At 37.3% G+C, this 13,293-nt stretch overlaps 1 protein-coding gene across 1 annotated transcript in view; it reads right to left on the bottom strand.

The window, feature by feature from the left end:
• plxna1a (plexin A1a) overlaps positions 1-13,293 on the bottom strand; it is a 311,729-nt gene that overhangs the window by 114,115 nt on the left and 184,321 nt on the right. Inside the window, exons 6-8 of the mRNA XM_066698365.1 lie at positions 12,605-12,728; positions 11,047-11,200; positions 6,545-6,644 (exon numbers count right to left, since the gene is read on the bottom strand). Coding sequence (XP_066554462.1) covers positions 6,545-6,644; positions 11,047-11,200; positions 12,605-12,728 — 378 coding nt within the window. The remainder of the gene's footprint in view (positions 1-6,544; positions 6,645-11,046; positions 11,201-12,604; positions 12,729-13,293) is intronic.

The raw sequence follows: 13,293 nt of genomic DNA, 5'->3' as shown, positions 1-13,293 counted from the left end.
TTTTCTTGCCAACCTTACAATGCTGTCCGCAAATGTGGACCTTTTTTTAACCATAGTGTATAATGTATATTTAATTGTATCGAGCCACCTCTCTTTAAAACGGTAGCATTCCGGCATATGTGCCACACTGGGCGCTGATGTGCGCTGTCTCAGCGGCACTCGCAGCACATCAAACAGGAGTCGTATTGGCCGTGGCATAAAGCAATCAACTGGCTCTCTCCAACCACTGTAGTTATATCCCAAAGTTAATTCATTTAATCAGACTGCCGATTTATTATGACAGTGATTAGCAAATTTAAAAATATATATATATTCACAAAATTCCAGCACTTTCAAGCACTTTATTCAAAATTCAAGCACTTCCACAACCTTGAAAATACCACCTTAAAATTCAAGCATTTTGAAGGATTTCAAGCACCCGCAAAAACCCTGTAAAAAGCTTGGATAAGAATTTAAAAAATATCCATATACACCGATCAGCCATAACATTATGACCACTGACAGGTGAAGTGAATAACACCGATAATCTCATAATCATGGCAGTAGGTGGGATATTTTAAGCAGCAAGTGATTTTATCCTCAAAGTTGACGTGTTACAAGCAGGAAACATGGGCAAGCGTAAGGATCTGAGCGACTTTGACAAGGGCCAAATTGTGATGGCTAGACGACTGGGTCAGAGCATCTCCAAAACTGCAGCTCTTGTGGGGTGTTCCCGGTCTGCAGTGGTCAGTACCTATCAAAAGTGGTCCAAGGAAGGAAAAGCAGTGAACCGGCGACAGGGTCATGGGCGGCCAAGGCTCATTGATGCACGTGGGGAGTGAAGGCTGGCCCGTGTGGTCCGATCCAACAGACGAGCTACTGTAGCTCAAATTGCCGAAAAAGTTAATGCTGGTTCTGATAGAAAGGTGTCAGAACACACAGTGCATCGCAGTTTGTTGCGTATGGGGCTGCGTAGCCGTAGACCAGTCAGGGTGCCCATGCTGACCCCTGTCCACTGCCGAAAGCACCTACAATGGGCACGTGAGCAGCAGAACTGGACCACGGAGCAATGGAAGAAGGTGGCCTGGTCTGATGAATCATGAGTTCAAGGTGTTGACTTGGCCTCCAAATTCCCCAGATCTCAATCCAATCGAGCATCTGTGGGATGTGCTGGACAAACAAGTCCGATCCATGGAGGCCCCACCTCGCAACTTACAGGACTTAAAGATCTGCTGCTAACATTTTGGTGCCAGATACCACAGCACACCTTCAGAGGTCTAGTGGAGTCCGTGCCTCGACGGGTCAGGGCTGTTTTGGTGGCAAAAGGGGGGCCTACACAATATCAGACAGGTGGTCATAATGTTATGGCTGATCGGTTTATATGTATACACACACAAATATATACTAGGTACTAGGGATAATAGATTATAGCAAAAATGTATACCCACATTAGAGTTTTAATTTTAATATAGGAAGGATTGTTTTAAGATAAATTACATGATTCCAGCACCCATTTCAACAGAATAGATAATACAATGGTAATGGAACATGCTTTGTATTTCTGTTACTTAAATTCGTTGCATCTATTAAATGTAATATTAATTTTAATCACAGTGTATTTTATTTGAACAGTGTTTTCTGTGTAGAACTTGAAAAAACAACGATCAGTGTCCTCTTCAATCTTTCTTTTAAAGCATTGTGGTAAGGAAATGAAGGACATTTCAGTTGCATGTCATTAACATGTGGGTGTCCCTTTGGTTCTCTCTACTGAGTTGCTATTCTGTAGAGTGAATAAGGGACCTCTTAGGCTGCTTACAAATGGCATTAATTTAATCCTTTCATATTAAAATGTTCATTGTGTCGTAGTTGAAAAACTAACCTTTGAGTACTGTGGTGACATTATTCCATCACAATGGCATACATTTTTTTTTTTTTTTTCTCCGCTCACTTATTAAAATGCAGTCACTGCCATGTGCTTGATTAAGCATTTTGGGTTTTTAATGCATTTGATGCGAGATAACTGTCAATTGCCTTCTGTGAACGAGATCCCATGAGCAACTTCTTTATTTGAAACTTGGCTGTGTTCGATGCCGCCTAGCAACAAAAGATCAGTCCCAGCCAGAGTCAAAGTTCAAGCCCCGACACACAGTTAAAACAAGTTTTTTGCTGACCCGCTGGATTTACAGTAATGATGAACTGGCAAATACAATAAGTAATTTGCTTGCTGGATAAACGCAGGTTTCTCAGTCTCTCAGACAGTTCAGCTGCAGATCAAAGGCTCACCTTGTTTTGGGATCCATACAAGCCTTCTTTGCAATGCACTGTATTCTACAGCACACTACAGTGTTGCACACTGCACTAAACATCCCCTCTTCCATCAGGGAGGGGTCAGCAGTTACTTATAAATCAGGCCAATCAATTAGTTTATTTATATAGTGCCTTTCATAAAGTATACATTTCAAAATGTGGGAAAGCAAAATAAGATCATACAAATAATCCTGCTGAAAATTTCAAAATGAATTTTTTTTCTTTAAATTGCAAATGAGCAATTACGTATATGTTGATGCTAAATATGACAGTTATGAATCAGGATTTAACACATGCATTAAATGATTAAGGCACAATTAAGGCACAGACTTATTTGTTCAAAAACAAAAGCTGAGCTGTGAAAGTACTATCATGTTTAAAACTAATTCAGAACGCCAGCAAAAGCTCAGATTTTAAAATGGGTATCAAAAAAAAAGATAAATAGATATAAACTGCCTGCAGTCATAAATAATGATCACACTTAGACATTGGAGACTAATGATTTCAACCCTAATCTTGATTTATTTACTACTTTTAGATGGAGGACAGAACAATACAAGCAGTGTCTTTTACCTGTATATCAGTGTTATTTAGAATAAAGCATTCAAAAGTCATGGTCTGGTTTGAAGACCAGTGGCAGCTTTGAGCGTGTACCAACTTCTTGATATTTTCAGCCCAGACAAAATACTGCTGACTACTATGTTTGATGAGAGATGCAACAAGAGATATGACCTGAAGCTTTTATCATTTATGTAATCAAGCAAAGTGCTGAATTTCCTCTTTGATTTATAGGTTTAAAAATAATAATACAAAATGATTCATGCATTAATGTAAAGAAAATATCAAAACATCTTTATAAGCTGTCAGCTGAAACCTGTCCTTGCACACGCCTATACTGTCTATATTAACACTTGCTTATCAGTACTCATCCGCTGATGGGTTAATAGTTAGGGAGAAAGACTATTTTCCCATTTTAAACAAAGGACACCCCAAGAAAACCATTAATCATTAAAGAGCAGCTTAAGACACAAAAAAGAAAAAAAGGAAAAAACATGGAAATATTTAATTAAGCTGTAATTATAGCTCCCAGTGATTTTCTCCATTTTATTTTCCCTGTTTTTTCACTAAATGGGACAGTGGTTAACTCGGCAAAGATAGATGTTAATTAGCAGGTTATTACTATGCAAATTAATGCCATTTTAATTCAAGGGGAAAAAAGGGGTACAGAGATATCCTTCCTTTTGCAAACGCATCTGGAATAGGAGAAACCTCAGCGGTTCGTTTATACAGGATGACATCTTTAGAGCATAAAAGGAAAATAGAGGTAATATTTTGCACAGGCTGTGTTCTCTGTGAATGTCTAGATAAGGCTAGACCATATTTTACATTTACTCAAACAGACCTCAGGATAAATATAGACCCCAGGAGACAAACAGCAATTAATTCAGAAGGGGACATAATATTTATTAGAAGCTATAAATGGCTTGATACTTTCAAACACAACAGTAAATGTACTCCCGACTTGAGTCCCAGTAGGGTTAGCTTATAATTTGTCACAATAATGGAAGACTGAATTGGATTTTGACTTTCATACCAAGGTAGACCTTCCCATGTTGCAATATGCACAGAGATGTGAACATGGAGCTAGAGCACAGGTTTTGACTTCACTCGGATGTAATGGAATGATTCAAAGTCACCGATTCAAGACTGGATGCGGGGGCAGGTTTATTATGGACAAGAGCCACTAACTAAGTTTTGTCTGTGCTCCAACATGTTAACAAGCAAGAAATTTGGCTTTAAACTGTCAAAGACTCAGGCACTGCTTCAATGCATGTATAAATACATGCGTATGATCCTCAGTTTCGAAGGTAACAAAGTGATACGATTTCTTCTTAGATACTTTTAAGTGAGCATTTTCACTGATACCTAGGAGAGCTGCAGCACTTCAAATGACTGATTATATTATTACTACTATTATTATTCTTAGCAGATGCCCTTACCCAGGGCGACTTACAGTTTTCACAAGAAACTGTTTCAAAGCATTACAAAGTGCAGTAAATACAATCGGTGCAAAATACATAAATACATATAAAATAGGCACGAGTACAGGAGAAGATACAGAAATGATAAAAGTGCTAAAAATACGGAAGTAATGAGGAGCATGAGGGAGCACATCAGTTATATATAACATTATCAATGTATCATAATAAAAGAAAAATAACCATAATATGCCTTACTTTGTATTACAATATATATTATTGAACATTATTTAAACAGAAAAAATAACCATTCACCATAATGACAGAAAATGCAAATAGCATATTTTAGAAACAAGAATAAGCTTCTCTCTTGTAAAACATTCTCAGTGAGTGATTATGTTGTTTACTGTACCATAATACTCAATTGTGGGGAATTTCGTGTAGGCCTATAGTAACCTGAGAAAACGTAGTCATAATCAAGCGTTACGCCTGCATTCTGTGCCGAAGCTGCAGCCATTCTAAACCCTCCTCTGGTAAAACATTCTGAGCGATTACAGTTTACTGCAGCATAACATTCAGTTGTCAGGAATTACAGTTATATTCACCTGAGAGAATGTAATAGTGATGAAGCAATTACATTTCGTATCAAAGTTGTAGACAAATTTAGAGACAGGAAGCGCCTTTCTTACAATAGAGTGTTAAAATCTACAACTGTGTTGAAAGCTTCTTTCATGAGTACTGCAGTGCATAATCTAACCACAGATCAAAACATTGGAAGCGCACTACTTTGGGGAAACGTCTGAAATGCAGGTGCAAATGGAGAGCTATATGTAAGAGCAACATTGATAATTGAGATCTAAAATGCTGATAAAGTAACAATTTAGTCAATCTAATCACATATGCTACAGTTATAAATAACGGAAACTTTACAAACGAGAGGAGGCCATTAATGTTTGGTGTCAATTAATAAATTAAGTGATCCAAGGATCCACTAGGTGATCCTATATAAACAAATGCTGGTGAATATACATAAATAAATTAATATATCAGTCAGTTTGATCGGTTTGGGAGGTTTCAGGCAAACTAATGGATTTCCGTCTCTGATGAAACTATGCATCTCAAATTTCATAACAATAAGTTACACATTTACATTCCATGAACTGTCAGAATAAAAAAAAAAAAAAAAAAAAAAAAAAACCTACATTTTAATAAATCAGAAATGGTCCAATTGACCAGCTTGGCAGTTCTAGAATGTAAAGAGCCCAGTACTAATTATGAGTAGTTAAGATAATACCAGCCAGATGCATAAATATTGAAAATCACACTTTTTTTTCTTCCACTGAGCTGACGATAGGTCTATGAGTCATGAAATATTTATTCAGACGTGCAATGAGTAGATATCAGGTTTCTATAGCTTGCACTCTTCTATCTCCATGACTGACAAACCTATGATAGAACGTGTCCATTACGGGGTGGTCATCTGACCTGTCTGAAGAGAGCTCTGCCCAACTTAGAAAACCATCTGGAGCGCAACCCAAGCGGTCTATATTTCACTCTGTCCCAAGCCATTTAACTGTGGTGTTAAAACATCACTTTTCAATATTACAAGCTTGCTGACAGCTTTGAGCTTTAGCAAGTATCCTTTATCTGAAACTGAATACTATGAAGACAGGGGTGATGGACTACGCCAGTTAAATAAGGGACATTAGAGGATGAGGTTAACAGTCATGATATTTTTCAAAAGTGAAAAAAAAAAAAAAAAAGATTAAAACCATTTCTGTAATATAAAGGGATTGTCCAATATCGTCTTAAAAAAAAGCACAGTACAATACGCGTATACTATTTATAATGGCTGAACTTAAAACAAGCACAGCCGTTTCAGTTACATGCCCAGTAGAGCTGAAATACTATTTTCTGCCAAAGACATATCAGTTTTTATAAAACAATATAAATTTGAAGAATATGGTATTTTTTTTCTAAATAGAACCAGAATGTGTGTGTGTTATACTATTCAATATGTCTAGAAATAAACAAAGATGAAAAGAAACATGAAATAATTATAATCCTTTCTTGTCTCATGCTTTTAGAATGCGCATTTTGTTCATAATTTAGACATTGTCAGTGCTCGACTTGACAATTTTACACTAGATGTAGTGGTGTATCATTTATCTATAACCACAGAGAATTCTTGTTGGAAAGATTATGCATCCCATATTGGGAATAATGCTTTGCCTGCATACATCCTGTAAACACATCTCTTAAAATGGAGCATAACTTACGACTGATGGACACTGCAGTTGTAGAAGACAAAATCAACACTAGCAAATTTCTTCCCTGTTTCCTTTGACTTGAGGTACAGCTTCACAACACGTTTATCACCTGGGGAGATATAAAACATTGAGATAATTATTACTTATTTGACTGACACCTTATATAAAGTTTGTTACCCGAGATGTGTATAAAATCACAAGGTCAGCTCTCTTAAAATGTATGAAACACGTTAAAAGAAAGGACATTTTGCAATCCAAAATATAGAACTGCTGGATATTAATTTAATAGATTTATAAAGTTCAGATATATTTAAATGCAATTTCCTTTATTAACATTTTAATTGATAGTTTAACATGCTTTTCTGATAAATACATTGAATGGTTCTCATCTCAGGACAGAGTATAATGGAAGAGAGGCAGCAGGCAGGTTCATAATGTTATTGCAAGGGTATTAATTATGGTACATCCTTTTTAAGCCAATTCCTTTTTACAGGCATACAATAAGGTAGGAGAATAACAAGGTAACCCATTGACACTGTCAGGGTCAGATGCGATTTGATGCAAGACTGCTATCATTTCATCAGATGTACTTTGTGCAGCTGTTTGCAATGCTATCCCTCCCCTTGAGGCCTCTGAGGAAGTTAATGGGACCCACATTATATCCTTGGTTGATAAGCGGATGTGTTGCAGAGAGTGCCTTTCAATTAATAATGCTTCTGTGATAATATAACCCACATTTTTCAGTTGGAAAGGTCATTCAGACTCAAGAAAATAAGTACAGTACCTTTTAAAAACTATATAAAAATTATAGTTCTATATGAGAATTAGGACACATTGTTGCATTTTAGGTAAAGGCCTAGTTTGAAAGTTTGTCTGAATAAGAAAATACAATTATAAAAGTTACAATTCATTGTTTTCAGTTGGTTTATTTCAATTCCACTCCATAAGAATTAACCTTAAATATTGTTGAATGGAGGTTGCCTTGGAAAAATTAATTTAAAGTTTCTTGTATCTAATTTAATCTTGTTTGACAATACAAGCAAGCACTCAGTATTATTGTTATTGTTAATAATTATCATCATAAATGTGTTAATTCTATAGATAAACAGATTAAATTATAAATACACAATTATACATTATAAATATAAAAATATATTTTAGAAAATATTTTCAACAAATTAATTTTCCGCATTGTTACATTAAACAATACATTTCTTAAGACTGAGGTCTATAAATAATGAAACATATTTACATAAAAAGAGCAAAGTCCAATTTAAAGGTCACAAAATGTACTTGAGCTAGAAATATAATCAACTATGGAATACACTCGCCGATACATTTGAATGTTTGACGGGTGGAAATCGAAAACTCTGCATCTTTTCCTAGATCATGCAGATCACCTTGATTCTTTTGGAATACGCCAGATTTTTGTTGATGAATTGATGCAGTTGCAGTATGTTCTTCCAGACGCCTCATAGACTTCACAGAGACTAATTAGAGGTTTGACCTTCTGTTCATTTAGGCAATGCTGTTGCTGCTTCAGTGATGTTGATATGTGAATTCGGGGGCTGGGTGAGTTCAGTTTAGTTGTTTTTAGCTAATTACATTCATCTGGATGGTTTTTGGGTTAATCTAATCACGACTCAATTCAAAATTAACAAAATGAATAATGGTCTCAAACATTTTGCAAAGCCGATATTTTGATTATTTTTCATATGGATCCAAAAACCCTTAGCCTTATGGCACACTGCATTGCTTGTAGAACATATATACACAAGGACAGCTGGACATTACCAGAAAATATTTAATTGAGGGGTTTCTAGTCTATTCTAAGCCACAAGACTGAATGCTTGAGTGGTTTATTAAATCGTCCATAACTATGGGATTAAGTATTTTCTTCGGATGATTTAGCAGTTTATATAATTATGAATAATAATAAAATATGGTTTATTTCAATTTCTAAATTCAATCTTAACCATTCTTACTGAATGGGAGTTGCCTTGACCAAATTATAGTTTATACTTTTGTATTTCTTGTTGAATCTTGTTTTATCAGTATTATTGTTAAAACATAATATATAACTACTTCAAACATTGTTGTTTATCAATAAAACTGAAAACAATGTGCATGTCCAGGTTTCTTACAGTCAGTTAGGATAGCACATTTGTTAATAGATGTAGCAAGACTGTTTGATAACTGCACTAACCTAATCATGTAATCCTGCAAAGATTATATTTTTTCAACTGTAGAACTTTTCTTCCTACTTAACAAGCATGGTGGGTCAAATGGTCTTTTCTCATTTGTAATCTTTCTTGTAATTTGTATGTTCTTTCATTTATAAAAAAATAAAAAACATACACCTCTATGACCATCAATGCAACATGATATACACTCACCTAAAGGATTATTAGGAACACCATACTAATACTGTGTTTGACCCCCTTTCGCCTTCAGAACTGCCTTAATTCTACGTGGCATTGATTCAACAAGGTGCTGAAAGCATTCTTTAGAAATGTTGGCCCATATTGATAGGATAGCATCTTGCAGTTGATGGAGATTTGTGGGATGCACATCCAGGGCACGAAGCTCCCGTTCCACCACATCCCAAAGATGCTCTATTGGGTTGAGATCTGGTGACTGTGGGGGCCAGTTTAGTACAGTGAACTCATTGTCATGTTCAAGAAACCAATCTGAAATGATTCCACCTTTGTGACATGGTGCATTATCCTGCTGGAAGTAGCCATCAGAGGATGGGTACATGGTGGTCATAAAGGGATGGACATGGTCAGAAACAATGCTCAGGTAGGCCGTGGCATTTAAACGATGCCCAATTGGCACTAAGGGGCCTAAAGTGTGCCAAGAAAACATCCCCCACACCATTACACCACCACCACCAGCCTGCACAGTGGTAACAAGGCATGATGGATCCATGTTCTCATTCTGTTTACGCCAAATTCTGACTCTACCATCTCAATGTCTCAACAGAAATCGAGACTCATCAGACCAGGCAACATTTTTCCAGTCTTCAACTGTCCAATTTTGGTGAGCTTGTGCAAATTGTAGCCTCTTTTTCCTATTTGTAGTGGAGATGAGTGGTACCCGGTGGGGTCTTCTGCTGTTGTAGCCCATCCGCCTCAAGGTTGTACGTGTTGTGGCTTCACAAATGCTTTGCTGCATACCTCGGTTGTAACGAGTGGTTATTTCAGTCAAAGTTGCTCTTCTATCAGCTTGAATCAGTCGGCCCATTCTCCTCTGACCTCTAGCATCAACAAGGCATTTTCGCCCACAGGACTGCCGCATACTGGATGTTTTTCCCTTTTCACACCATTCTTTGTAAACCCTAGAAATGGTTGTTCGTGAAAATCCCAGTAACTGAGCAGATTGTGAAATACTCAGACCGGACCGTCTGGCACCAACAACCATGCCACGCTCACAATTGCTTAAATCACCTTTCTTTCCCATTCAGACATTCAGTTTGGAGTTCAGGAGATTGTCTTGACCAGGACCACACCCCTAAATGCATTGAAGCAACTGCCATGTGATTGGTTGATTAGATAATTGAATTAATGAGAAATTGAACAGGTGTTCCTAATAATCCTTTAGGTGAGTGTATATTCTAAGCCAGTAGCAATTAACCTTGATTATAAAGGAGTGTATTTTTATATCTTTTGATCAAACAGAGGTTGAAACATTTCTTTGCTAAAGGAAGGGAAGGTCTTCAAAGGTGTGCAGTAAATTTTTGTGGTCTTATACTGGATATTCTAACAATGCACATGGTTCATTTCATTGGTGAGCACCTGGAGTGTACATATGGAGTAGCTAATTAAGCTGAAAGCCTTTGTCCAGAGTGCAGTGTAAGTCCTAGGGGTCAGACAGTGCCAGGTCAAATGAGTGTGCCAGTTCCAGGCTTGGCAGGCAACTCCCAAGGAAAACATAGACATAGCCCTCTTACCCACCACATACTACTTGGGTAAATTTCTTCTGTCTGGCCTATGTATGCAAATATGTGAAAGCAATAGCTAGTTAGGATTAATCCAAATTTGCATTTGATTACCGAAGTTTAAAAGTGTGTGTGTGGGAGGTATAAGACGAGATAAAAATTAAAAAAGTTAGAAATGAGAGGAGGCCCATCCATTTCATTTTTTTCCACTCAGCTGTTTCTAAAAGGAACTTCAGAGTCTGCTTGCATGACATGACAGGGTAACAGGGTAAGCTGGGTGTCAATTCTCTTCAGGATCTTGAATACCTCTCTCATGTCACCTCTTATTGGTTTCTGTTCTAAAGAGATTCCCCTTTCCATCCATTGTGTGAGACAATCCTTTAAGTAAATAAAATAAATATCCCTACCCAAGTCAGGCTGAAGAGGAAGACATTTACTGGAATATGAAATATGGTCTGATTGATTTAACTTGGGGATTATAATGGCTATTCTGGAATGTGTGATGTATTTTAACGGTGTTGCGAATTAAAGAATCATGTCAGTTGAGGTAAATGTGTGCACTCAAACTCACCCTGGTCCCGTGTTATTGGGATGACATCTCGGGCTGAAGGAGACAGGCAGTAGATATATCCTCCCTCAATCCGCCCCTCCGTCTCTGTGTAGTCCTCAAAGGAGCAGTTGACCCCAGCAGACAGGTCAGGGACATTCTGTGCCTGGAGAACCAGCTAGAACAGAGAAGACAAAATAATGAGATCGCACAAAAGACCTATAGGCCAAACCACACCACAAAAAAGAAAAATAAACTTAGAAGATGATGAATGTCTTCTTAGAATAGATGTGGAAGAATCATATCGCTACCAAAGAGCATGCTGAGTGGAATGGCCTCTACTGGTTAGAAGACTTTGTAAGTGTTATGATTTCAAGGTAATACAATGATTAGCCATTACGAAAACACAAGCCTATGCTATAACCCTGTGCTACTTATTTTATAATTTCAAATTGTCTTCCATCAGCCAGGGCTATAGGTCTCGTTTTCTTTAAATGTTTAAACTGCAATCTAATGGTGTTCATAAAGAGCTACAGTATGTATTTACAACACATTAGGTACACTTGGAAATAAATTAATTCAAAATAATAATAATTGAAACAAGAGATGACAAAAAAACAAGATAATTGTGGTAGCTTTACTTCATTGCAACATTAAGGACTGATAAATCCGTTGGCCAACATAATACCATCAAATGGCTAAATTGTAGAATCCTTGTTTTTTTTACATGTATTTCTCACATCCTATTAGGGATTCACTTGGATAGCAAAATCTGAATCTTGAGTATTCAAAATAGTGTCTCCTCGTCTTACTGGTGCTTTTTATTGCAGCTCAGAGAAAATAAATGTTGGGGCTTTTCCTAGCGTGCGCGTGTGGAAGCTTGTTTTTGAACTTTTCAAATGAATTGATTAGACTGACTCTGAAAGGCTCTCCAATTCCATCACGTAGCTCCTCTTTCCAGGTGTATTTTGAAGCTATAGATCTCATGTGGTGTTGTGTCATATTATGACATTTGCTGTGAAGCAGGGATACCATCAGTTTCCTTGCTTGCTTGTCTCCAGTCTGGAATGCAGTTTATCCACTATGACATGCAGGAAGATAACACTGAGGAGATGTTGTAGAGGTGCTATTTAGAGGACATAATGTCGTTTACCAAACAGTGACTTGCATGCCACAAATAAACGTGCAAACCTGCTCTATTCACATATCATCCATCTCTTATCAGGACTGCTGTTTTTATTTTATTTTTATTATTTTTTTTTTAATACATAGGCAAGGAAGAACAGTAGTACTGTCATTTTACCATTTTTGGTTGGTCACTAACTATTCCCACTTAGAACATGTAATTTTTCAAAACTGTAGAGAGATGAACCCTACCAAGGCAATATCAACCCTGGGCTGCCTTAAGGAATGTTTACCCCCTTCTGTCCCTCCCCTGCCTTTCATTTATTTTATTTTTTTCCCCATAGCCATTGGTCGAGACTTAGAGATGTGTGGTGAAGGGGAATGGAGACAGGGCTATAAATCACTGGGGGCTGGTGATGGAGTTGCTGCCATGTAAATGGAGTGCAGTGGCACTGACCTGGACCTCAGACATGGTGACCGAGATGTTCTTGGGCTGGATGCTGAGTTTTACGCACTGGCGAAGGTCTGAGGCAAAGCGCTGGGGCTCCTCTGCCCGCTCACATATGTCCTTGCGGGAGCAGCTACAAGAAACAGGCAGAGACAACTTTAGGAACAGCACTGGAACACGTATGGCTGATAACTACTGGTTTGGTGGATCTGAAACACAACCACCCTGGTAACCAACAACACCTGCATATTCTTAATTATAACATCAATCCTCCATTCAACCCTAAACTCTATATTATTATCATCATCTTGCCTGACACCTTTGTTCACCACATCTTAAAAGGATTACATTAATAAAATACAATGTAATATATTCTTAGTAAATAGAAAAAGCATAACATTTGTATTGATTTCTTGCCCTTCCACCATATATTATCGTTATTAAACGGCTGACAGCCTTGCTCGAGGCAACTTAAAAGGGTTACAATAACAGTTCAATGTAACAATTGGAGGAAAAGAAAAGAAGATTCCTTTAAATTTATCTTTGATTATACAAGTATATTGTATCAACAGCTCATTAATACAGGGCAAACTATAAATAACTGGGTCACTTTCTAATTAATTGTTTTCAAAAGCAGTGCGGTGTAGTGGTCAGGGCTCTGGACTCCGGAGTGGAGTGTTGTAGGTTCAATCCCAGGT

Source organism: Amia ocellicauda, chromosome 3 (assembly GCF_036373705.1).
Source record: "Amia ocellicauda isolate fAmiCal2 chromosome 3, fAmiCal2.hap1, whole genome shotgun sequence".
Taxonomy (NCBI): domain Eukaryota; kingdom Metazoa; phylum Chordata; class Actinopteri; order Amiiformes; family Amiidae; genus Amia; species Amia ocellicauda.
The sequence above is the reverse complement of the archived record's forward strand: the minus strand, read 5'-3'. Positions and strand labels throughout refer to the sequence as shown.